Source organism: Amphiura filiformis, chromosome 20 (genome assembly GCF_039555335.1).
Source record: "Amphiura filiformis chromosome 20, Afil_fr2py, whole genome shotgun sequence".
NCBI lineage: Eukaryota > Metazoa > Echinodermata > Ophiuroidea > Amphilepidida > Amphiuridae > Amphiura > Amphiura filiformis.
In genome coordinates this window covers 27,395,655-27,420,683 of record NC_092647.1, presented here as the reverse complement: position 1 = coordinate 27,420,683, position 25,029 = coordinate 27,395,655, and the positions used below count along the sequence as shown (strand labels likewise).

General features: G+C 35.7%; 1 protein-coding gene across 1 annotated transcript; it reads right to left on the bottom strand.

Moving 5' to 3' along the window:
* Positions 1 to 2,479: 2,479 nt before the first annotated feature.
* On the bottom strand, positions 2,480 to 8,704 carry LOC140142236 (uncharacterized). Its single transcript, XM_072164203.1, has 2 exons — positions 7,717 to 8,704; positions 2,480 to 7,434 (listed from the first exon to the last, which is right to left on the bottom strand). The coding sequence occupies exons 1-2, from the start codon at positions 8,702 to 8,704 to the stop codon at positions 2,480 to 2,482; spliced, it is 5,943 nt and encodes a 1,980-aa protein (XP_072020304.1).
* Between the last annotated feature and the right edge of the window lie 16,325 nt (positions 8,705 to 25,029).

The window sequence follows — 25,029 nt, the reverse complement described above, 5'->3', positions numbered from 1 at the left end:
GGAGAAGTAGCATTTTGAGTTGAAATCACGTTTTTGACCCCTGTGACCCCTACGTGACCTTTGACCCCACGAAATTCATGTGACATGTAGGGGCCTGGTCAGTGATGATAGTGACCAAGTTAGGTCAAAATCGATGAATGCATGTAAATGCTAGAGCAAATGTAATGGTCGGCAGAAGAAAGAAGAAAGACTAGACTTAGCTGTGGTCTAAGACCACGAACACAGCCGTGTTGTGACCCCTTAATGACCTTTATCCCCAAACTATATGAAAACCCCATAGACATGTTATTTGTGGCAGAAGGGGCATTTTGAAAGTTTTTTTGTCTCAGACCCGAAGTGACCCCTTAATGACCTTTTACCCCAAATAAAAAAATACCACGTATACACTGAGTAACATCAATTCATGTGTGAATGTACCGTCTCTGTGCTATATTTTTTTTAGCTGATAAAGTTTTTTGAAGTTATTTCGTTTTATACCTGAAGTGACTCCTTAATGACCTTTGACCCCAAATCTGTGTACACCCCATAGACACTGGGTAATAACAATGCATGTGTGCAAGTCGCATCACTGTCCTACGTAATTTGTGGGAGATGATGCATTTTAAAGGTATTTCGTTTTATACCGGAAATGACCCCAAATAAAAAAATAACATATATACATTGGGTAAACACAATTCATGTGTGAACATACCATCACTCTCCTATGTTTTTTTAGCTAATACAATTTTTTGACGATATTTAGATTTATACCGGAAGTGACCCCTTAATGACCTTTGACCCCAAATCTGTGTACACCACATTGACACTGGGTAATAACAATGCATGTATGCAAGTGGTGTCACTGTCCTACGTAATTTGTGGGAGAAGATGCATTTTAAAGGTATTTCGTTTTATACCGGAAGGTACCTTTGACCCCAAATAAAAAAAAATCACATATACATTGGGTAACTGCAACTCATATGTGAACATACCGTTACTGTCCTATGTTTTCCTTATTTAAGACAAAATAAAACATTTTACACGAATCTGTAATTTAGATACTGACAGTATCTAAATTAACTACATATATTTGAATGGGGCTTCAACTTCCTCAATACTGATGTTTTCTTTGTTTTGTGCCAAATTTGTTATTTCAAAAATACCAAATGACAATTTGAATAACTTATCCTTTGCTTTTAAGCAAGTTATAAACAATCTTTAAATGCCAATAATTAATAAATTTATTAAATTTATTAAATTTTAAATTTTAAGGTAGGTCCTTCTAAGGTGTCAAAATGAAAGAGAACAAAGTCGCTGCTGAAGCCACATGGTTCAGCTTTGCAAGTGATGGCGGGGTCGGATATTCCTAAAAATTTGAAGCAGCAAGAGATTTGCGGATTCGTCCTCAGTGCCCAGGACCCGCAAGACTGTACTTTGTCAAATTAGGAGAAGACAAAGTAGGATACTAAGACTCGTTTCTGACTAGTGCAATTTTTGTTGTAGATAGAAAGGGGTCTAGAACAGTGTACTTTGTCTGCAGAGAAGACAAAGTTGCCCCATTTCTAACTTATGCAAAAAATGCCCTACCCTGGGCATACGAGTCTTAACCAAGACTCAATTATTATTATTGGTTAGCATACAGTATATACAATTAAAAAAATATTGCAAATAATTCATTATGATTCATGACAAATTATTATAAGTATACAGAGTGATATTAATACATTATTAAAAAATAAACACAATATTTCATTGATATTGCACAAAGTGAAGGTACATATATAATTTACAAAAAAGTGAATAAAAAACGACTACAATATTATTTGATATAATGATGTCATGTATAATAAGCCGGACAATGTGAAAACATAAATAGAATTACAACATAATTATGATAAATATTCGAGGTTATGTCACAGAAATACGTAGGCGTATAATTTTTATTGTACGTTGCATTTTCTAAAAGTGATACTAAGATAAGAGGCATCTACTATTCTCTAAACCATTAACGAATTATGGAAATTCATGTTTTTTACACTTTGAATATGAACATGTTGAAAAGCAGTTCAATGGAATGACGATGTTCGTTATATTATATAAGTTATATAGTATGATGAAATTCGGTAATTGATTGACATGATTCATGTATGTTATTTTTCATAAATTGAAACTGTTGAATACGAGTATAAAATGACAATATGCAGGAAAAACACAATATTTAAATTATCCGATTCATAAAACACATTTTCACAGATCATTGTACAATTAAACAATGTTATATAGATATATGCCTGGTATTAACATCTGCTATGTCACAATTATTGCGTATAACAGAATACTTGGATTGCAAGACATTACCAAGTGCATGGTTTATATTAACAGTTATCCTGATCTTAAACTTGCTTATGCATATAATCAAACATTTTACTTTATTATTTTGTTTCAGTACAAGGGAATCGTCTTCGTTTGTTAATCTAAATGGTTTAACTGAAAAGAATTGCTAATACGTTATGGCAAGAAATGTTGGCTGATGGTAGCTGTAATATGTTGTCATCACAGATGCTTGGTATTGCTTGGGCTTGGGCTTGACATAAATGTGATCTAGCAGAGTTCCTTTAGCGGTGGTAGAATTGGAGATAACCTGATGGTATTGTCTAAAAGCGGGCAAAATGGTTTCTTTGAACAAGTTGCGATTGAAATCTCCGACAAGTACTTTGTAGTCTGTATCTAGTACTTCGATTTGGGCTGTGATATTGTTCATTTCTGTGCTAAACGTGCTTGTACTTGTTGCCATAGGCTTGTATATTGTCGCAACCAGTAAGTTTGTTTTTCCGGTTGTTCTTATGGCAAGTATATCACATTCATTACTGAAAAGTGGTACTATTGTATAACGGATGCAGTTCTGAATATACATAGCGACACCTCTACCATTTCCAGAGTTAACTACTTCCAATGTGTATCCTTCCATTGAAACAGAGTCAAGGTTACTGTCGTCGGTAAGCCATGTTTCAGACAAACAGATCACATGGGCCTTTCTTATTTCTGGGTTCTTTTTGAGATCATCTATGTGTCGATGTAAACTCTGTATGTTGTGATGAGCGATTACAAAATTTGTGTTGTGGTCGATTTTTGTCAAGGGGTTTGCTTTGGAAAGATCACATGTAGGCATTTTGGCGACGTTTGCTTCGATATCTTCATTACAAAAGATGCGGGATTCATCATAATGCATCAAATACATTCCTTCAAGATGAGTGACTCGACTGAGTGCCACGTAAGCCATCGATTTTCTTAGACCTTTCATAGAAATCACTGCCTGATCTGTCGTTTGGCCCTGCACTTTATGAACAGTAACAGCCCATGCAAGTTTCAATGGCATCTGTTCTCTTGTCGTAGTGAATGTTCTACCTCGGACTTGGAACGATTCTTTACGTGGCTTTATTGGTACACATCCTGCATAGTGTGGTGGAATAAACTGGGTAGTTCGTGTTTTTGCTCCAACTCGATCACTGTCAAATTTGACATATACAACAATTGGCATATTTTGAGAATTGCAGAACTCGATTCCTTTCACTATGCCAGGAACTCCGTTACATAGTCCATCTGAAACATCTACATTTGCTATGAGCATAACTCGAGCATCTACTGCTAATTTCAGGTAAGGTGCTAAAGAAGTATCATCTGCACGTGTTGTTCTATGTGGCGTTTCATGCACTTGGATAATTCGTCCACCTCTTTGGTCAACGTCATTAGCTTTAATGGTGAACATTTCAGTGTTCAGTGACGCAAGTTTTCTTTCATTGTGGCTATCGACATCTTTGTTAAGGTAAAACAAATGCAATGCATCAGGAGGCGCTGTTAGATTATTTTCCTCAACTCTTCGTGATTCGAGCAATTCTTTGTCTGTCTTTTGCAGTGGTTGCTTCTTTTTCCGTTCACGTAGCCGATTAAGCATTTGAGCAAAGATAGCATCATCTTTTTGGCGCATGATTTCTTTGAGCTCAACTATTTGAAAGAGTGGGTTCCATATATCTTTCAAAATTTCGTCGTGTGGAAAGCATAATGGTGTAGGTGGGCTAATTGGTGGCAATTGATAGAAATCTCCTACTGCTAGGATTGACACATTGCCAAAGTCAGTATATGTTCCTTTAATCTGCTGCAACCGTCCGAATATATATGTCAGCTGAGTTGTACTAACCATTGAAATTTCGTCTATAATTACTAATTGCAAATGCCGATATTTGACTCGTAAAGTGTTTAGTGATTCTTCACCAAGTGGTTTGTAATCTTTTTGAGATTTAGGATTAATTTTTAATCCGGAGCAGATTGTTTGACCACAAATATTGAATGCAGCTGTTCCAAGGTGAGCAAGTGACAAGACTGTCATATCTTCGGCGGATTCTGTGATGCCTGCAAATACTTTTTTTGCATAGTACTGAATGCATTTGATAACATGCGACTTTCCGGTTCCTGCACCTCCAGTAACAAACATTTGAAATGGGTCGACACTCTGATCTCTTGCTTTATCGTCACACCATTTTGTAACATGATTAAATACCTGACGTTGCTTTTCGTTCAGTTGGCGCATCATGTGTTGTGCTTGGTCTTCGGTTATTTCAGGATCGCATGTTTCAATCGCACATCTAGGTTGATCTCCCTGATGTATATTTTGTCGTGACTGCAGTTCAGGAATTTCAATTTCGGCAAATTCATCATCTGAATCTTGAACTAAATTGCGGTCTAATTTGTCATCCAGACGTTGTTGTTCACCTTGTGGATTAATTGCTGCCCATGCATCTTGAAGGTCTGCAACATGTTGAATCGCATCCCATGCTTCATCTAGTTGATCAGTTGCTGGTTCAAACTCTTTCATATTGTCTTTAACTATATCTTTGACTCGTGCTCTTTTGCCATTGATATTCACATTACCCTTCATATGATAATCTTCATATTTGGTAAAGGCATTTGGCTTGATTTGTTCATTTCTGTGTGGCAAATATAAGCGTAGCATGTTCATATGATAACGCTCACTATCTTTCTTAACTGATACTCTTGGGTAACGAATAACAGCTGGCTTTCCTCTTGTACGTTCTTTCATCTTGATGGAACAATTTTGCAGTTCAATTGGTTTATTTCGTTGGCAAGATTTCGCTTGTTTTTCATTACTTGCTTCATCACCTACATCTTGTTCATTCTCTGATTCAGTTTGCTCAACATCTGTTTCGTTATCTGCTTCATTGTTTGTTTCGTCATCACGTACATCTTGTTCATTCACGGGTTCAGTTTGCTCAATATCTGCAACATCTGTTTCGTTTTCTTCTTCATTGTCTGTTTCGTCATCTATTAATTCATCTGGACTGGCATTGATATTATCTGATTTGCCTGATACTTGATAATGACTGGAGAAAAATTTAGCCATGCACATGTTATTATACTTTGAGGTTCTTGGTCTACCTATATACTTTTCAATTTGGGATGTTTTCCAAACTTGTTCAGATTTCCCTGCGTTTGCTTGTACCTCTTTCAATGGCAATGATATTTTGTGTCCGTCCAAATCAGTTTGAACAAAGATGACCTTTCTGGTACTATTTCGTAGAGGCATGCTACAGATTAGGTAGATGGCGCCCATGACACTGATTTCTCTATGTTGCAAATAAACACTACCAAGTTTTCTCAATTGCGAAACAGCATCATCATTTCCCAATTCCCTTGCTTCTCTCTGTGCATTTCTTAACAAATCACCCATTTCTCTTTCAGATTTGGTAATGTAGGAAAGCATGTACATGGCGGCACCAAATGGATCTAACACAAACTGTATGTCCATATTTCCATTCCAGCATCGAATCAAGTGTGGGTTGTAATTGTTGATCCATTGATCTTGGATACGTCGTTTCAGGTTTATGGTGTTTTTTCTTGTAACCAATGCTAAGTACTCTTCAAATTCAGATTGTGTAACTTGTGCGGTACGGAGTATTTGTTCAAAATTTGCGTCAGTGTTACCTTCGACAAGTCCCCAAATCTTCTTTAAAGTTTCCTTTGCCTTTGTCTCTTCTTCTTTTCTATGTTCAAGAGCTTCTTGGTATTCGAGATCTTCTTCATTTCCTTCTATCCCTTCAACTGGTCTGGAGATAAATGTTCTGTTGGATGGTGGTTTTGGAAAATTAAACCGACATACTTTTCCAGTTTTCCGACATGATTTCGAATGACTTTTACTGTGAAGTTGCACATTGGTCACTAGTTCATGTAATTCTTCATCAGTCTCAGGGGGCAGTTCACAAGATATATACTTGTCAACAAAGTCTGTAATATCTTCATCAGAATCTTCATCAAACTTGGGTGCATCTTTAACCCATACCATCATGTGAATGTGTGGCCAACCTCTTTGTTGGAACTCTGTCCTGTAGTAATAGTCCTCAACTTTACCAATTGGGTTAGCTGATGAGCACATTACATCTTTAATTAAAGTGTGCACTCTTCGTTCAAACATTCTGGCTGCTGCTGCAGGATTAGACATGATGATAGTACAGTGATCTTCCCATGTCATGTTCTTATGTTGTTCTTCAGTCATTGGCGGTTTGCCTTGTGATATTAGGATACCATTGGTTATTTCGATCCAGCGTCTATCTGCAGCACTAAATGACATGAAAAATGTTGGGATTCCTAATTGACGTATCATTGCAAACAGATCTCGCTTTGATCTTTCCCAATAAGCAGGTGTTCCTCTTATTTGTGTCAGGAATCTATATCCTTCGTCCCTTTTGATTAGGTTTTTTACTTGTTCCTTGTCTCGCAACATAGATGCAGTTATCTTTCTACCTCCTGCTGTCTTAGTGTTACCTACTCTAATTGCGATAGAAATACCTGAGTGAATTTGGTGAACCTCTGTTGCATACAAAGCAAAAATATGTATTCCGGATTCTGACAAATCTGTTGTCCATTGAAAATAAGCGAGCATTAAAGTATCGTGAGGTGATATCTTTTTCTCTCTCTTTTCCATGTAGGTGTTTTTGCTATCAGGAAATTCAGTTGGGAAACTCTTTGATTCCATTTCCAAAACCTTTTCAGGTATATTTCCTTCGCCAGGAGCAAGACACATTATTGATTCATCATGTTTGTCTGCAACATATTGAGCAAAATCTACAGGATGTAGAAACGAAAAAAGTGGTGCTGAGGTATTTGTAACATAGTCAGTTTCCGCTTGTACATTATTTTCTGATGCATCTGGAGGGTTATATTCGGAAGGCTCATCTATCATCATAGGATCTATATCAGAATTGTCTTTAGTAGCTTGGCTATCTTTATTTGCATCATCAGCAATATCATCTTTGTGTTGATCTTCAACATTACTCATATTGTCACTGGCCAGATGACTGGAACATTCTGATTCATTTTGGTTGATATCGGTAGACCTAATGTTTGTTGTTTCATTCACAGATATATATGTATCGACTTCTATGGCTAGTGGTTGAATGACAAACGTTTTGTATCTTAGATGCAATTCCTCAGATAAGAGAAGCAGATAGTCGTGAAGGTTTTCAAAGTTTTCAAAATACAATGCAACTGCAGTTCCTTCTGATGTTGGAAAACCGAATTCATCTCGAGAATGAGAATCAAAAAATACATATTGTCCTGATGTAATGTCCTTATAAATCGCCATCATGTAAGGTTCAAATATCAAAATGTTAAAATTTGATACATGGAATGCGTCCTGTAATTCAACATTAAGTGGTCTTAACGCACTGTCTGGAGTAGCGTCTAATCTTCCACATCTTTGAATCAGATATCGAATCGGGAAAGATGAATTGCCAAAGGTACAAGTCGTCGGCAATTGTTCACTATCTAGATACTTGCTACGATCGAGTTGGCCATTTGCATTTAGTTCCTGAGATGTTGTCTTGTACAATTCATCGCCATATATCAGAATTTGGTCTAAATCATCGGATGTCAATTTGTGGGAAATACTCGGTATATAGCATAACATTACTAATGCATTACACGAACATTGTACAGCTCTTGATTCTTCGCTGAATTGGATATCTCCTTGATGAAAATTTGCCAAAGTTCTGTTTGCATAGGTTAATCTAATGGCCAGATCATCATCATGGAAGTCATGATCACTGTTCTCATTAATAACGTGGTCATCGTAACATTCACTAGAACTTCCGTCATAGTCGGTACTTTGTATGAATGACTCATCATCGTTCTTCGAGGTTACATGGAAAAGTTCATCAGAAGCATTAGTGTGGTGACTTGATTCCGACATTGTTTTTTCCAACGCATCGTTTTGTTCCTGGTTTTCTTCATTGCGAAGTAACTGATCGTCTAACATAGTGTCAAACTCGTCGAAATTTATATCTATACTTTCATACTCTGGATTGTTTCGTTTTAACCAGACAAGAGCTTGCCTTACTTTTGTTGGATTTACGTCCTGACACATGTGATGTCCTTTGTACTCTAATTTCTTTTTCAGTTTGACTCTGATCAGACTTTGTTCCGTTGGTAGTCTTGGTAAACATCGAGCAGTATTATCGACATTAGCTTTGACGCATACAACCTGTCCATTGATTCCTTTTTGAGCACCCTTTATAAGTGAAATCATCTTCATGAATAGTATGGCAGGCGAAATGAGATGTCTTTCCAGCATATTTAACTGAGACAGTTCAGGTGGCTGCTCATGTAAGCTAAGCTTATTTATTGTTGCTAATCTAGGAACAGAATTTGATAACATATTTCTATGGCAGGCTTCACAGATCCATTTATTTTGCTTATCATTGTCTGTAGTAAGAGGCAATTCTTCAATTGCAATATTTGCTGGTATACTCTTGAGTAGGATGCGTTCATTATATTTGTCTCGATGTAATGTTCTAACCTGTTGCTTGAAAAGGATTCGCTGGCATATTTGACATATGTATATCAGTTGTTGGTCTTCTTTGCACGATTTTTTGAAATTGGCAATAACAGTATCAATATCTGATGATTTCTTTAATCTATTTGACTGAACATGTTGTCGTTTTATGCCAGCCTTTTCAGGGTCTTCATACTGAAGTCGTGCTTGTTGTCGTTTTATGTCGGCCTTTTCAGGGTCTTCATACTGAAGTCGAGACTGAAGTCGTGCTTGTTGTCGTTTTATGTCGGCCTTTACAGGGTCTTCATACTGAAGTCGTGCTTGTTTTCGTTTTAAATCTGCTTTTTCAGGGTCTTGATACTGAATTTGAGACTGAAGTCGTGCTTGTTGTCGTTTTATGTCGGCCTTTTCTGGGTCTTCATACTGAAGTCGAGACTGAAGTCGTGCTTGTTGTCGTTTTATGTCGGCCTTTTCAGGGTCTTTATACTGAAATCGAGACTGAAGTCGTGCTTGTTGTCGTTTGATGTCAGCCTTTTCAGGGTCTTCATACTGAAGTCGTGCTTGTTGTCGTTTTACGTCAGCCTTTTCAGGGTCTTGATACTGAAATCGTGCTTGTTGTCGTTTCATGTCGGCCTTTTCAGGGTTTTGATACTGGTCCCGTGCTTTTTGTCGTTTTCTTTCTGCGTATTCGGGTGATGAGTACTGCTCATTTGATCTTTTCCTTTTTTTGCCCGAATTTCATTTTGTATTTCTTTATGTGAGGCAAGGCACTCATATATTACTTTAGCGGCAGCAAGGGGTCTGTTCGCAATATACAGCCTTCCTTAGGTAGATATATGTTCTACAATTTTCCTGGTGCGTCAACTGAGACTACATCTAGACACCAGTTTATTTTGAACTTGAACGGGTATCTAAATTCAGAGAAATTCACGATCAAAGAGAGGTTCGGCAAACTGACCTAAACGGCGCACAATGCTTTAATAATACACACAGAATCAACATGTTGGCGCCCTATTGGGATATTAAATCGCGGATTTGGCAACCATATCACAGACATGCGTCCATGATTACGTAACATTGCAAATGAGTCCGGGAATGAGTCATCACACAGTTACTGTCCATTTGACAAATCCAACAAATAAGCGACGGACACGCAGCGTGGATAAGATGATTATACAAACACATTATTTCAAATATTTGCATAACGACCCCATTCATCATACGTCACAGCGAATAGTCCCGATCAATGTGTACAGTACCTCTGCGTATTTCTAATGTTGACATTGCGTTGCGATCAGGAGGTGAAACAAGAACTGCCTTTAAAAATACAACACGGTTGATATAAAAACATAACTTATGAGGTACATAAAGTGCGCTATCATGAAATACACAAAAAAAAAGTAAAGAAATAATGTAGGGACGAAATAAATAAACAGCAAACAGCATCAGCTACATGTAGCTTGTCAAAAATGATTAGAGGGACATGCGAAAAAACAAAACATAAGAGAGCATGCGCCCAATGGGACCTTTGATGTGATGTGCTGATATGTAACCGTTTGGGTACATTTTTCTTTAAAACAAAGCAAAGAAAGATTACGAAATGTAAAGCATATCTATATACTAGTATTACAGTGTAAAATCGTACTGCATATGTAAGAGGATTGTGTAAATAAAGAATAAAGATCAGGTTTACCATTTCGGTTACTATATTGTTAGGAAATCATGTTGGGGTGGGGAGGGGGTTACAGCAGAATTGTTTTATTCAGAATATAGGTTTGTATATTTAATTCTTAAGGATTGTTTTCCAAGTGGACATATTGGTCTTATGGAGAAAAAAAATAAAAGAACTGCTTTTTACGTCAGTATATACTGGGTTGTTAATATTTGATTTAGGCCTCCGTCCAACCATATCTCGTGAATGGATAATGTTTCTTTTTCAAATTTTCAAAAAAAAAAAAAAACTTACACATCTTTTTTACAACAACGTGCATCAACGTGGAGGCATTGAGATCGACGCTCAAATTACATTCTACAAAAAAGGTATGAAGCTTTAAAATTCATTATATGCTAAAGAAACCTCAAAATCAAACTTTATGATATTTCTTGCATTGGTTATTCCAATGGCACAGACAAACAAGCAACACATACGCTACAATACAACGACGACAAAAATTTACACATTTGCCTCACATGAGGTTCTGAACAGAAACATCACATACAGGCCAAGACACCAAAAATACCTAAGCCAATCAATCGAAACACACCAACCAGGATCACACATGGTTCCCCTACCACAGGTGCCGAGAACTGCGACAGCCAACCGCGAAAGCCGAGAACCGCTCTAGTTTGGTTTATTTTGAAACCATTTTTGTTGTTTCGTTAGTTTGATTCTTGGTTTTGGCAAACTGGAACCATCTTGGCTACTTGTACATGGTTTCATATTTTGTTTAGTCCATGTCGAACATCCTGGTTCATTTTCCACGTCAACTTTAACAGTCTTGGTAAACTTAATGGCTGTTTCACTTACAGGTATATGTGTATCTATGGAGAGTGGTTTAATGAGGAACGTTTCGTGTCTTAGATGCAATTTCTCAGATAAGAGAATTAGATAGTTGTGGAGGTTTTCAAAGTTGTCAAAATACAGTGCAACAGCAGTTCCTTCTGATGTTGGAAAACCGAATTCATCTCGAGAATGAGAGTCAAAGAATACATATTGTCCAGATGCAATGTCCTTATAAATCGCCATCATGTAAGGTTCAAATACTAAAATGTTAAAATTTGATACACTGAATGCAGCCTGTAGTTCAACATCAAGTGGTCCTAATGCACTGTCTGGGGTGGCGTCTAATCTTCCATATCTTTGAATCAGATATCGAATCGGAAAAGATGAATTGCCAAAGGTGCAAGTCGTCGGCAATTGTTCACTATCTAGATACTTGCTATTATCAAGTTGGCCATTTTCATCTAATTCCCGAGATGTTATCTTGTACAATTCATCGCCATATATCAGAATTTGGTCTAAATCATCGGATGTCAATTTGTGGGCAATAATCGGTATATAGCATAACATCACTAATGCATTACACGAACATTGTACAGCTCTTGATTCTTCGCTGAATTGAATATCTCCTTGATGAAAATTGGCAAAAACTCTGTTTGCATAGGTTAATCTGAAACCATTTGCAGGCCTACTTATATCCGGCTTTTTGTCAATTAAGCTTGCAGATTTGCTGCATTCGATTTTGCTTTCTAGATTATCATGTTTATTGTCCTTTAACTTCATGTGATAAGCCGATCTGGCTTTAGATAGTTTAGAACGTCTAGGCATTTTCAAAAATATGTAATTGAATAAACAGTGATAAATAGCACTTAGGCTAAGTTTAAACACGAACAGTGAAACTTTTAATACTATATAACGGCAAAAATATTAACGATATGCTAAGTTTAAACACGAACAGTGAAACTTTTAATACTATATAACGGCAAAAATATTAACGGTATCTATAAAAATACGAAACACAAGAAAATAATAAATTTAAGAATACAGCAATTAATTGTAACCACAAATGTAACTTTTAAACAAACAAGTTTATGTATATAATAGAACACTATAAAAACTAGGAATTCTTTAAAACACTTAACTACTTTTAATATATTAACTGATGTACATGTACAAAAAGGAAATTCTTTGAATGAAATATATCGGAGTACTTTATGATAAAATACTTAAAATGTCCAACATATACTTTGAGCTACGTTTGGTTTTTGAAGCAGTTCTTACTTTAACGGGACTACACGAAGAGTCAAGACTCAGGAAAAAGTCTAACCGTCAATAGTTAGTTTATAGCCTTCAACAGAACACTAGTTTTAGACAGAACACTAGTTTAGATATTAAATTTTTCAAGTACAAATGTAGATTTTAGCATTACCCAGGGTCGGTTGTACGCTTATTAAACGTTGTTTTATATCATACGGAACCAATCTACATATCGACCCCATAGACAATAAAGAGAACATTGTCCGCATTATTGCTGTACTTGCATGTGTTTTAAAATAATTCCAGAATTCCATTTATTCTCAAAGTCAAATTCGGTTTAAATCACCAAAACAGGACGCAATCGTACAATATGTTCATTGTGGTTTTTTATATTTTAAGACAAAGTTTAACATTGTTAAATCAGTTGAAGATTAATATAATAAGCAATTCTTGAAACATGTACATAATTATGTCTGTACATTTTTGCACACGAGATCATTTTCAAATGTGAAATATTGTTGCATAGGTTTACAGAAGCTCCGAATCAATGATAATTCATTCTTATTATAATCGAATTTGGGGTCAAGCACTAGACCGATATTTTGAATCTATAGTTAACTTTGTCAAGCAATACACAGGCTGTACGTTTTGTTATTTGTGTTCGTGTTGGCAATCAAATCTGACCGTTTTTCAGGGTGCTTGAATTCCTCAATAAGTCCATTTGATCTCTTTCAAAACCCTATGTGCGTGGATTGTTTTCTTATCATGCCGTTTTGACTTGAAACAATAGATTCTTCTCTCATAACTTTCATAAACTTAATGACGTTGATTTCCCTGTATCACCATGCATGTACTAATACTTTAGATAATCTGAGTAAGAGTCAAAAGAGACGTTCTAGATGAGAAATTTATTGTCGGTTCAACAATTACATAAAATACATGAGGTACACGGATACAATTAATATTTGATAACACATGATGTATGTGATTATAAACAGTAAATCTGTACAGAAAATATAACTACGCCTTTTAGTTAATTAAAGCGGGTATTATATGTCAATCTATATCCACTGGTTTTTGGTAAGCATGAAAGAATTACGAGATGCAATTAGCAATGTATAAATATTCATAACTGGGCTATTATAATATTGACTATGCTTGGTTAAGCATGCTTAATCATCTTTGGCTATGATTTACAATCCTAAAAAGCTATATTACATTCAATTATCCATAATTCATTAGGTTTTTGGTAACGGTTTTGTGTAAGAATTACGATATACAAAAAAAAAATCAATATGTTAATAATAAATATTCATAACAGGGTTTTACTTGCGTCTTTTTGGTTATGCACAGGTTCGATTGACTGTGCTTTGTTTTATGTTTGTTCACCATTAAATTTGTTTGGATACCCGACTATAATACTTCGCGATACTTTGGTATATTATTGTAAAAGTTGCATGTACTTATATTGTAATGGAATAAATCTGATAGTTCCATGTTTCATTCTCCATGTTCATTGTTTTGGTAAATGTCTGATGAATGTAAGAATCACGAGATACAAAGAAAAATGGCCTACGATGAAAACACGCTTGACTGTACTGGGAATGCAATTGATTACGCCCGGTTATAAATTATTGGCTATGCTTTGGTGTAGGCCTATTATATTATATAATATACATGTATCATAATATTTCATTTCATCGCTAATCAAAGTATAATTACGCCTTTTAGCTAATTAAATCGGATATAAGCTTAATACTGCATATCCGTTGGTTTTTGGTAAAAATGAAAGAATCACGATATGTGATTACCATTATAATATATAAATATTCATAACTGGCCGGGCTATGTGTTCGGGTAGGCCTGTGGATAATCATCTTTAGCTATAATTTACTATCCTTGTCTTTACTTGGCTATGTCATACTTGAATGAAAATCTACTCCCATTGTTATGCTATCAAAAAGCTAATTTACATTTATCCATATTCATTAGATTCTTGATAATTGTACGCTTAATATTCATGATGCAAATTATCAATAATAGTTATAATAAATATTCATAACGGAGCTTTGCTTGCGTATTTTTGGTTATGCATGCTGGTCCAACAAATTAAATAAAATACCCGAGATGTAATATTTACCCGGAATATTTAATTAAAACACATATAATGTACATGTATGTGATTATAAACAATAAATTTGTCAGAAAATACAACTTCGCCTTTAATTAAATCGGGTATTAGGCTTATATATTTAATAATCCACATCCATTTGTTTTTGGTAAGTATGAAAGAATCATGCCAAGCAATAAGCATTAATAATGTACAATATTCATAACTGGGCTATATTGGGTATTTTGGCTATTCTTGTGTAGGCCTATGCTTAATCATCTTTGGCTATGATTTGCTATCCTTGACCATATCATACTCTGATTACAATCTGGTTCCATTGTAATGCAATTAAAATCTAGTTCACGTGTAATCATCCATATTCATGTTTTTGGTAACTATCCCATGTAAAAATTACGAAATTCAAATTATCAACATGTTAATAAATATTCATGAAAGAATCATGCCAAGCAATAAGCATGAATAATGTACAATATTCATAACTGGGCTATATTGGGTATTTTGGCTATTCTTGTGTAGGCCTATGCTTAATCATCTTTGGCTATGATTTGCTATCCTTGACCATATCATACTCTGATTACAATCTGGTTCCATTGTAATGCAATTAAATCTAGTTCACGTGTAATTATCCATATTCATGTTTTTGGTAACTATCCCATGTAAAAATTTTGAAATTCAAATTATCAACATGTAAATAAATATTCATGAGGCCTTGCGTATTTTGGCTATACATGGTAGACCTATGATTGACTGTGCTTTGCTAATTATTTGTCTAGCGTAACATATTTTGTTTGCCTACCTGAGATGATGCTTTGGTACATCATTGTAATTTAAAATTACATGTACTTACATTGTAATGGAATAAGTTGGGTAGTTCCATTCGCCATGTTCATTATCAATTGTCAATTTGTTTCAATTCGTTTAAATTCGTCTCATTTAGTCTCAATTCGTCTCATTTAGTCTCAATTCGTCTCATTTAGTCTCAATTCGTGTATATCTATGTTGGGTGCAAGGTCCAGTTCCAGCTCTAGTCCGACGGACCCCAGAACTCCCTTGTCGAAGAGATTACCTACAATTCAAGAACAATAGGTAACTCTATGGTTCGCCTGCAATCGTGACATATAACGAGGACAAAAACAACACAATGGCCTGCAGATAACCATGTCACATATAACAAGAACAAACACAAACATAACATGAATGAAATTGTCGCTGATCTAGCATACCGGCATTATGATTTCTTTTGACAAAAATGAGTTTAAGTTGCATTTCATAACCTACAAATGAAACGATTAAAGCGCTCCACAGACTCCGAGTATTGTACGTACAATATTGTATGCAACATATCTACGTTATTTTATCTATTGCCATTCTATTTCCAGTAATGTTTAAGTTCTAACGAATGTTTGATGATGAAAAATCGATAATATGTTACATGTAATATCTAGTAGAAATATATTATCGATTTTACGTCATCAAACATTCGTTAGAACTTAAACATTACTGGAAATAGAATGGCAATAGATTAAACAACGTAGATATGTTGCATACAATATTGTACGTACAATAAAAAGTCTGAATACTGCTTTACTCTGCAAAAATTTGAGACATAAAGGTAATTAGTTAAAGTCATAATGTACGATCTTATAATATGAATTTGGTTAATTTTTTTCAAACCTGATTTTTTGGCATATTTGTAATGTTTACACATGTCACAACTTGCACCTAAATGGAATCAGCCAAATTTGTTGTGTTTGTAGGTAAACAGAGCAAAGTTCGACATAAAGTCATAATTCAAAGAATTATGACTTTATGTCCTCCCATAGAACTGCGTGAACGGCCAAAATGACCAAGCAGTGTTTCTTTCATTTTACCTCAGCTCAAAATTAACAGAAACCATTCCCGATAATTATTACTAGTATTATTTCAGCATTTTGAGTATATAATGACAAATAAATTTTTTTTAAGGAAATCGTACATTAAGCCTTTAATGAGATACAGCTCTAATTAGTGTGATATACCATGGTTTTTACGTTGGACGAAAATCTCATTTTGTGCTCTGGTATACTGCATTATATGCCACCGTGTAACTCCAATTTGCTTATTGTACAATGTATATCGGAATATCAGTGGCATATCAGTGTAGAAAGGATAGAAAGTAAATTTTGGTTTGTTCTGACATACTGAAATATGACTTTTTAAATTAGAATTACTCCGAATGCTTGCAACACCTATCAATGTTCTTATATTCTGTAATAATGATAGTGATATTTGATTTTAGTGCTTTCCAGTGAGTCTTCATAAATTTGGAAAATTTTCACATGCATTTTTCTCAGAATGGTGGTGGTTTTTTTCATGACATATGCAGGTATTCTACATAGAACAGCGACGAATTGTTACCGATATTCTCAATTAATTTAACATAAGGATATGACCTTTGCTAATTTTCATGTAAAACAGCCCAAGACATAGTTCCCGTATTTTGTGAGAACAAGTAGGAAGCAATGATTTTATCCTTTTATAGTGAACATGAATTCTATATCTTCCGACTTGTTGATAAACTATGGCGGGTGAAGGATTTTTGTTTGGTAATCTTTCTGAAAAAGTCCAAACCACTAAATAAAATAATCTAGCACATGACGGCAGTGCAATCAGGCCTGTCGAAAGTGGTAACAGTTACCTGGTCAAATTGTGAAAAAATATTATATTCTATGAAAATGGGTGCTTTGTTGCAAATTTATTATCAAATCATAAATAAATAACAAGAACAGGTAACTCCCCAGATAGCAAGATAACATTGGCCCAACGTTGACAGTGGTCGGCATGGTCGCGGTAAGCACACATCAAGCCAATGTTGGACCAACGATCCAATGCCAACCTTAAGTTATAGTTGGAATAGGAACGCGCGCGGCGGCCAACGTCAGGTTAACATTGTTACACCAACCTTATATTATGGTCGGTATGCCAACGACCAACGTCAAGCCAACGACCAACGTCAAGCCAACATAGCCAGCCAACCTTAAAATGACGGTTGGCATGGCAACATTGGGCCAACTTTATTTTGCCAACCTTCAATTCAAATCAATTCCAAGTTTGATGATATCGATGTTATATTTAAAGAATAAAAGTAGTTTTTAACCGCTGGAGTGCAGCTATCGTAATAAATTATATTAATCATAAGTATACCAAATTTTAATCAAATTAAATGCTACATTTTACAAGGATAGGGCTCAGGATCTATCAGTTCCGTTGTTGCTATGCACCTCCGATTGGTTCAAATAATACGTACATGTACGAGTATCGCGTTGACACGCACATGCTAAAGTGTGTGATAGCATGTCATATCACACGGGTAAGAACTAATAAGATTGCAAGAACATTCTCAAGTGTTTAAGAAACGTTTATATCATCAGTACTTTAAATTATGCATAAAGTCATTGCAAAGTGCACACTGACAATTGACAACATTGGCGGGAAACTTGAATTGCAGTTATGGAACATGTTATAAAAAGTAACTACCAAACCAGTTTGCAAGCCCTGTTTTTGGTATGAGGTAAGCTGAGTATATTCACTTGATAATTGTGAAAGAAAAAATGTATCCATTAACAGATGAGTATTAGGAAGCGTCTTTGAAATTAATTAAAAATAGGCCTTAACGACAAACAAAACTGGTGTGAAAATTGTGAGAATTGACATCTAATAATAATGTGAAATTGCAAATGACGAATGCAGTTGTCTCATGGTTTGTTCATTTTATAGTAATAATAATAATGATAACTAGAGCGGTTCTCGGCTTTCGCGGTTGGCTGTCGCAGTTCTCGGCACCTGTGGTAGGGGAACCATGTGTGATCCTGGTTGGTGTGTTTCGATTGATTGGCTTAGGTATTTTTGGTGTCTTGGCCTGTATGTGATGTTTCTGTTCAGAACCTCATGTGAGGCAAATGTGTAAATTTTGTTGTCGTTGTATTGTAGCGTATGTGTTGCTTGTTTGTCTGTGCCATTGGAATAACCAATGCAAGAAATATCATAAAGTTTGATTTTGAGGTTTCTTTAGCATATAATGAATTTTAAAGCTTCATACCTTTTTTGTAGAATGTAATTTGAGCGTCGATCTCAATGCCTCCACGTTGATGCACGTTGTTGTAAAAAAAGATGTGTAAGTTTTTTTTTTTTTTTTTTTTGAAAATTTGAAAAAGAAACATTATCCATTCACGAGATATGGTTGGACGGAGGCCTAAATCAAATATTAACAACCCAGTATATACTGACGTAAAAAGCAGTTCTTTTATTTTTTTTCTCCATAAGACCAATATGTCCACTTGGAAAACAATCCTTAAGAATTAAATATACAAACCTATATTCTGAATAAAACAATTCTGCTGTAACCCCCCTCCCCACCCCAACATGATTTCCTAACAATATAGTAACCGAAATGGTAAACCTGATCTTTATTCTTTATTTACACAATCCTCTTACATATGCAGTACGATTTTACACTGTAATACTAGTATATAGATATGCTTTACATTTCGTAATCTTTCTTTGCTTTGTTTTAAAGAAAATGTACCCAAACGGTTACATATCAGCACATCACATCAAAGGTCCCATTGGGCGCATGCTCTCTTATGTTTTGTTTTTTCGCATGTCCCTCTAATCATTTTTGACAAGCTACATGTAGCTGATGCTGTTTGCTGTTTATTTATTTCGTCCCTACATTATTTCTTTACTTTTTTCAAGTGTATTTCATGATAGCGCACTTTATGTACCTCATAAGTTATGTTTTTATATCAACCGTGTTGTATTTTTAAAGGCAGTTCTTGTTTCACCTCCTGATCGCAACGCAATGTCAACATTAGAAATACGCAGAGGTACTGTACACATTGATCGGGACTATTCGCTGTGACGTATGATGAATGGGGTCGTTATGCAAATATTTGAAATAATGTGTTTGTATAATCATCTTATCCACGCTGCGTGTCCGTCGCTTATTTGTTGGATTTGTCAAATGGACAGTAACTGTGTGATGACTCATTCCCGGACTCATTTGCAATGTTACGTAATCATGGACGCATGTCTGTGATATGGTTGCCAAATCCGCGATTTAATATCCCAATAGGGCGCCAACATGTTGATTCTGTGTGTATTATTAAAGCATTGTGCGCCGTTTAGGTCAGTTTGCCGAACCTCTCTTTGATCGTGAATTTCTCTGAATTTAGATACCCGTTCAAGTTCAAAATAAACTGGTGTCTAGATGTAGTCTCAGTTGACGCACCAGGAAAATTGTAGAACATATATCTACCTAAGGAAGGCTGTATATTGCGAACAGACCCCTTGCTGCCGCTAAAGTAATATATGAGTGCCTTGCCTCACATAATAAATAAGCATAACAAAGTCTTTCAAACCAGATCCATTATAGAGTTGTGAAAACCACCGTATCCAAACAAAGGGCTGGGACGCGACCGCATTCCCTCAACCACCATACTGTGAGTGCTAGATGCACAGGTACGGCTCTTGGGAGCTACACTTATGCATCCCACACAACATGGGTACAAATAATAACAATCAATAGATAAGTGCAACAACAATTACAAAATGGAAGAAACAAATAAAAACACACTTTCATAACTACCACAGAGCAGAAACAATTCTGAGTTCACACAACCACTTCCCAACAAGGCTACTGGGAATTGTGTGAGCCAACAATCATGAAATGAGAGGCCCACTATCACAACTCCAAGCAGCAACAGTACACCTCGCATAGCCCCCGCTAATACCAAATAATAATTAGAAAATACAAAATTGAGTAAATTTGTACATCACATAGCTCAATAAAGATAATAAGGAAATATTTTTAATAAATCGCAGTAAAAAATATGATCATAATTATGAGAAGCCCACTGAATGAAAATGATGGGACAGTCGGTGCACCTCACATTAAACTGACACATATACATTGTTTAAAAATAAAAACACTGCACAAAGAGACACCTCTCTCAATCAGCAGCATCAGAGGAAGTATGAGAGAGCCACTGACATGATTGCAGGGAGCCAGTCAATGGACCTCACATATATAACATTACAGTACACGAGTAATAAAGAGAATAATATCATGAAAAAGTCCCAATGATACAATAACTCAGTAAGTAAAACAATCATATATAAAACAATTCAATAGGCAATGAATATCATTTATAAACACAGAAACACATAATTACAATGTAAACAATTATGTTTTCAAAGATGTTTTAAAACTCGTCACTGACATAGAACATTTGATTTGTAAAGGCAATTAATTCCATAGCGTTAGTGCTGCAGCAGCGAAAGACCAGCTTCCATACATTGTAGATGTCTTCACTGGAGTGGGCTTGTATTCTGCGATCAACTCAGAGATACATAGTCCGGTGCAAGCCCATTTAGTGATTTGTAAGTTATTAGTAAGATCTTATGGAATATGCTTCCGTACTGGTAACCAATGAAGCTGTTGCAGAACCAGTGTTATATGTTCAGTTCATGCTTTCTCACACGGGGTACCATCCTAGCTGCAGTGTTCAGCACTTGCTGTTGTTTAGCGATTTCATAATCTGGTAGTCCGTAATGAATGCTATTGCAGCTGTCTAAGAGTGAACTCACAAAGGCATGAAGGCGATTTATGCGAGAGTGAAGTTTAGCTGCTTTGCATGTTATTCACATGAGCGGACATACATTGTACTTAAGTGTTTATTAACCCTTACACCAGAAAAAACCACAGAATACCACGATGAAAGATTCTGCGCATGCATGCATCCCAGGGTCTGCAATGACGCAATCACCATAAGTGTCAAATGCTCACGGAATTGCGGGCCGGGCAGCAATTAGCCGTGTAGCTCCCGGTCCGCAATCATGTGGTTGACATGCGGGAGGTCAAAGGTTCGAATACTGGGGGCGCCAAGTCAAAAATTCTTCTTCTTCTTGACTTCCGATAGCAAAAAACCTGGGTCAGTGTTAGGGTTAATGGCCACACCAAGGTTGCATGCTGAAGAAATTGCATCAACAGATTCAGAGACAATATAAAGATGTGGAATGATATTACTTCAGATATTAATTGAGAACTTGGAAGTAATATGCAGGAATTGTGTCTTGCTACTCTGTTCAGTTCCAACTTGTTTGCACACATCCAGTTTTTCACATAATAATAATACATGTAATAATAATAAAATACATTTATAAAGCGCTATAAACGCAGTTTCAAAACACTGTACATTAAAATAACAAAATAAGTTTTACAAATATCAAAATACTACATAGCCTGACAACTTAAAAAGTATACCACTGTAAATATTAACTCTCTTCATGCGGGTGTCGACTGCAGACGACATGTTTCAAAAAAAAAATTTAATTCAAAAATATTAGAAATGTAAATTTTCATGACCATATTTGGAAACAGTATGAAAAATGCATTAAAATGAGTACAAACAAGCCTAGTATTGATTCAGTAGTTTTTAAGATAGCTTTTGATATTTTGAGAAAATATTTCAAAACTTGAACTTTTCCACTGAAGAGCATGGCTAGCACGCAGAGCATTAAAAAAACAATTTATAAAACACAATGAACCAGCACAGAAAACTTATTTAAAAATACCCTTAAAAATAACAATTTATGCACACAAATATACTAGTGATCATTGGTAATGTAACCTTACGCAAAATATAATATTTCAGACGCACGACATGTTATGGCGAAAATTATTTGAACAAAATATCCTTTAAAAACAACAGTTTATGCACACAAATGTAACAGTATATATGTAACAGTAATATAACCTTAAACAAAACATATTTCAGACACACGGCAAATAATGTTATGGCGACAAATTATTTGAAGAAAAACGTTTTCAATTTAGATTTAAAACGGCCAACCAATGAAGCACCCCGGATTGTCTTTGGGATGTTGTTCCACAATCGGAGTGCTGCGACGGCGAAGGCCCGATCACCGTACTTGGTCTTGGTGCGAGGCCTGGCCCTGAAGAGGAGCTGCGAAGAACTGCGAAGATTTACTGCCGGAGTATAGTCCGATAATAGTTCACAAATGTACTTGGGTGCAATACCATGGCGAACTTTGTAAGCGGTGAGTATGATCTTGAAGCAAATGCGATCCTGGATCGGAAGCCAATGAAGCTGGCGAAGTATTGGTGTTATGTGCTCTCGACGTCTAGTCAAAGTCATAAGTCTTGCTGCCGCGTTCTGCACACGTTGCAATGATATGGATGCAGTGTTCCAGATTGGTGATGACAATTGAAATCTCTGACTGATTGAAGATCATGTACAGTTGTGTATCATCAGCGTATACCATCAGCTCTATACCATCATTTGACGTTGTGTTTTCTAACAGAACAATGTACATGGTAAAACACAACGGGCCAACCATTCATTCATTTAGTTGATTTTGTAACCTTAAGATCAGGCTGCACTCATGGATGAAGTGAAGTGATTCTGATTTTCAATCAACAGCGTCACTTTAAGACGTCCTTATGAATATACATTTGTAACACACTACTATTTTCAACTGTGTGATACATCTACAAATGACCATCTGTATTCGGTCACGTGTCATATGGTGGGACCACAAAATAGTGGGAGGCATTACATTTTTCTCTTCTCTTCCAGATTTAACTTGTTGCTATAGAGCTATTCTTTGTCCAATTGCATAAAGTTTGGGCTCATACAGCTTGATTATTCTACTTTTCAAATATATTTCACAATTTGAAATTATTTGTTTAATTAGTTAAAAATGTTAAAATGTTAACGAGGATAAACCTGGAGGATAAGCGGTGGAAGATAAGCGGTGGAAGATAAGCGGTGGAAGATAAGCGGTGGAGGAGTATGTGCAATCTCTATGAGAAATGTTGTGGCAACATGATATCTTTTTGAATTTTAAATTTTATCATTGCCAAATTCTGTGCTATACATGCAAATCATATCTCAAATCAAAGCTTGTTCATTCATTATTCATATTCAACTAATGATTTGGTATTTTTCATGTTTACAAGTACTCACTGAGAACCGCAAGTCAGAAAAAAACACAATTTTTCCTTATTCACTATGCACAAATGCCAAGATTTTTAGTCACAACATGCATTTTAGCTTTAACTTGTTGTATCTTGAGAATTATACACCCTGAGATAGCAAAAGCATTTTTCCAGAGGAATTCAAATATGCAGTTAGAACATGTAGAATAAATGTAGGGTGCATTCTAAAGAAATTATTTTCAAAAATATAACTAACATTTGGTGCATGAACTTAATTACTTTTTTGCACCCTGTATCACCACTTCAGTCAATCATAACATAGCAAAACTATACATTTTATTGAAGCTCATGGTGTGGCCTGTAACAAAATTAGATTTCTTTTGAGGCATTTAATATCAGTAGTAACTAGTAAATGCAATAGATTATCAATCTACTAGTAAAATAAAGGTTTTTTCATACATCACCCTATATATTTTCTTAGCATACTGTACACCAACCTTGATCATGTTGATTATACATAGTTGGATTCCTTGGAACATAGGCTTTACAAAAATGTAAAGTTTTGTTTGTGTGAGATGTAGTATAGTTTAAGATACCCTATGCATCAATTTTAAATGAAAAGGAGGACAACTTATCAAAATTGGTGCTTGTGATACAAATGTGCCCCACCATATGACACATGACCATTTCTGACCGATGGCTTAACATTCCCGCTGAAGGAATGGGTACGGTACTCTCATAGTTCATTTACCTGCAAGCCTCGAAATAAGCAGGCACCATTTAGGAGCCATTAACCCAATGGTCATAACATATTGGCCCCTGGTCCACACCAAAATCATGTGAACCAGGCTCTACAAAAAAAAAAAAAATAGAGCCTGGTAGTTAAAGCGGGTTTTGTATTTAATGTGTACAAACAGTACAATTAACATTTAAATGACTCTAGCGCTTTAAAAATGGCTCCTGGTTCGCTAGATAACCACAGAACCAGGAGCCGCTTTTTTCCAAAATGGGTGGCTCCTGGTCCAATCTGCTCATTTCGAGGCTTAATACCATAAGCAAAGTGAAAGCCTGAATTTAATGTATTGATGTTACCACTCATTTCAAGGCTTACCATATTAAGCAAAGTGAAAGCCTGAATTTAATATATTGATGTTATGGCTCCTGGTTTGCTAGATAACCACAGAACCAGGAGCCGCTTTTTCCAAATGGGTGGCTCCTGGTCCAATCTGCTCATTTCGAGGCTTAATACCATAAGCAAAGTGAAAGCCTGAATTTAATGTATTGATGTTACCACTTAGGCAGATGTTTTTCTTCTTCTG

Coding starts and splice junctions, on each gene's coding strand:
- LOC140142236 (XM_072164203.1), bottom strand. CDS start 8,704: ATGTTATCAAATTCTGTTCCTAGATTAGCAACAATAAATAAGCTTAGC. Junction 7,435..7,716: donor ATTAGACGCTACTCCAGACA/GTGCGTTAAGAC, acceptor TTCAACCACTAG/CCATAGAAGTCGATACATAT.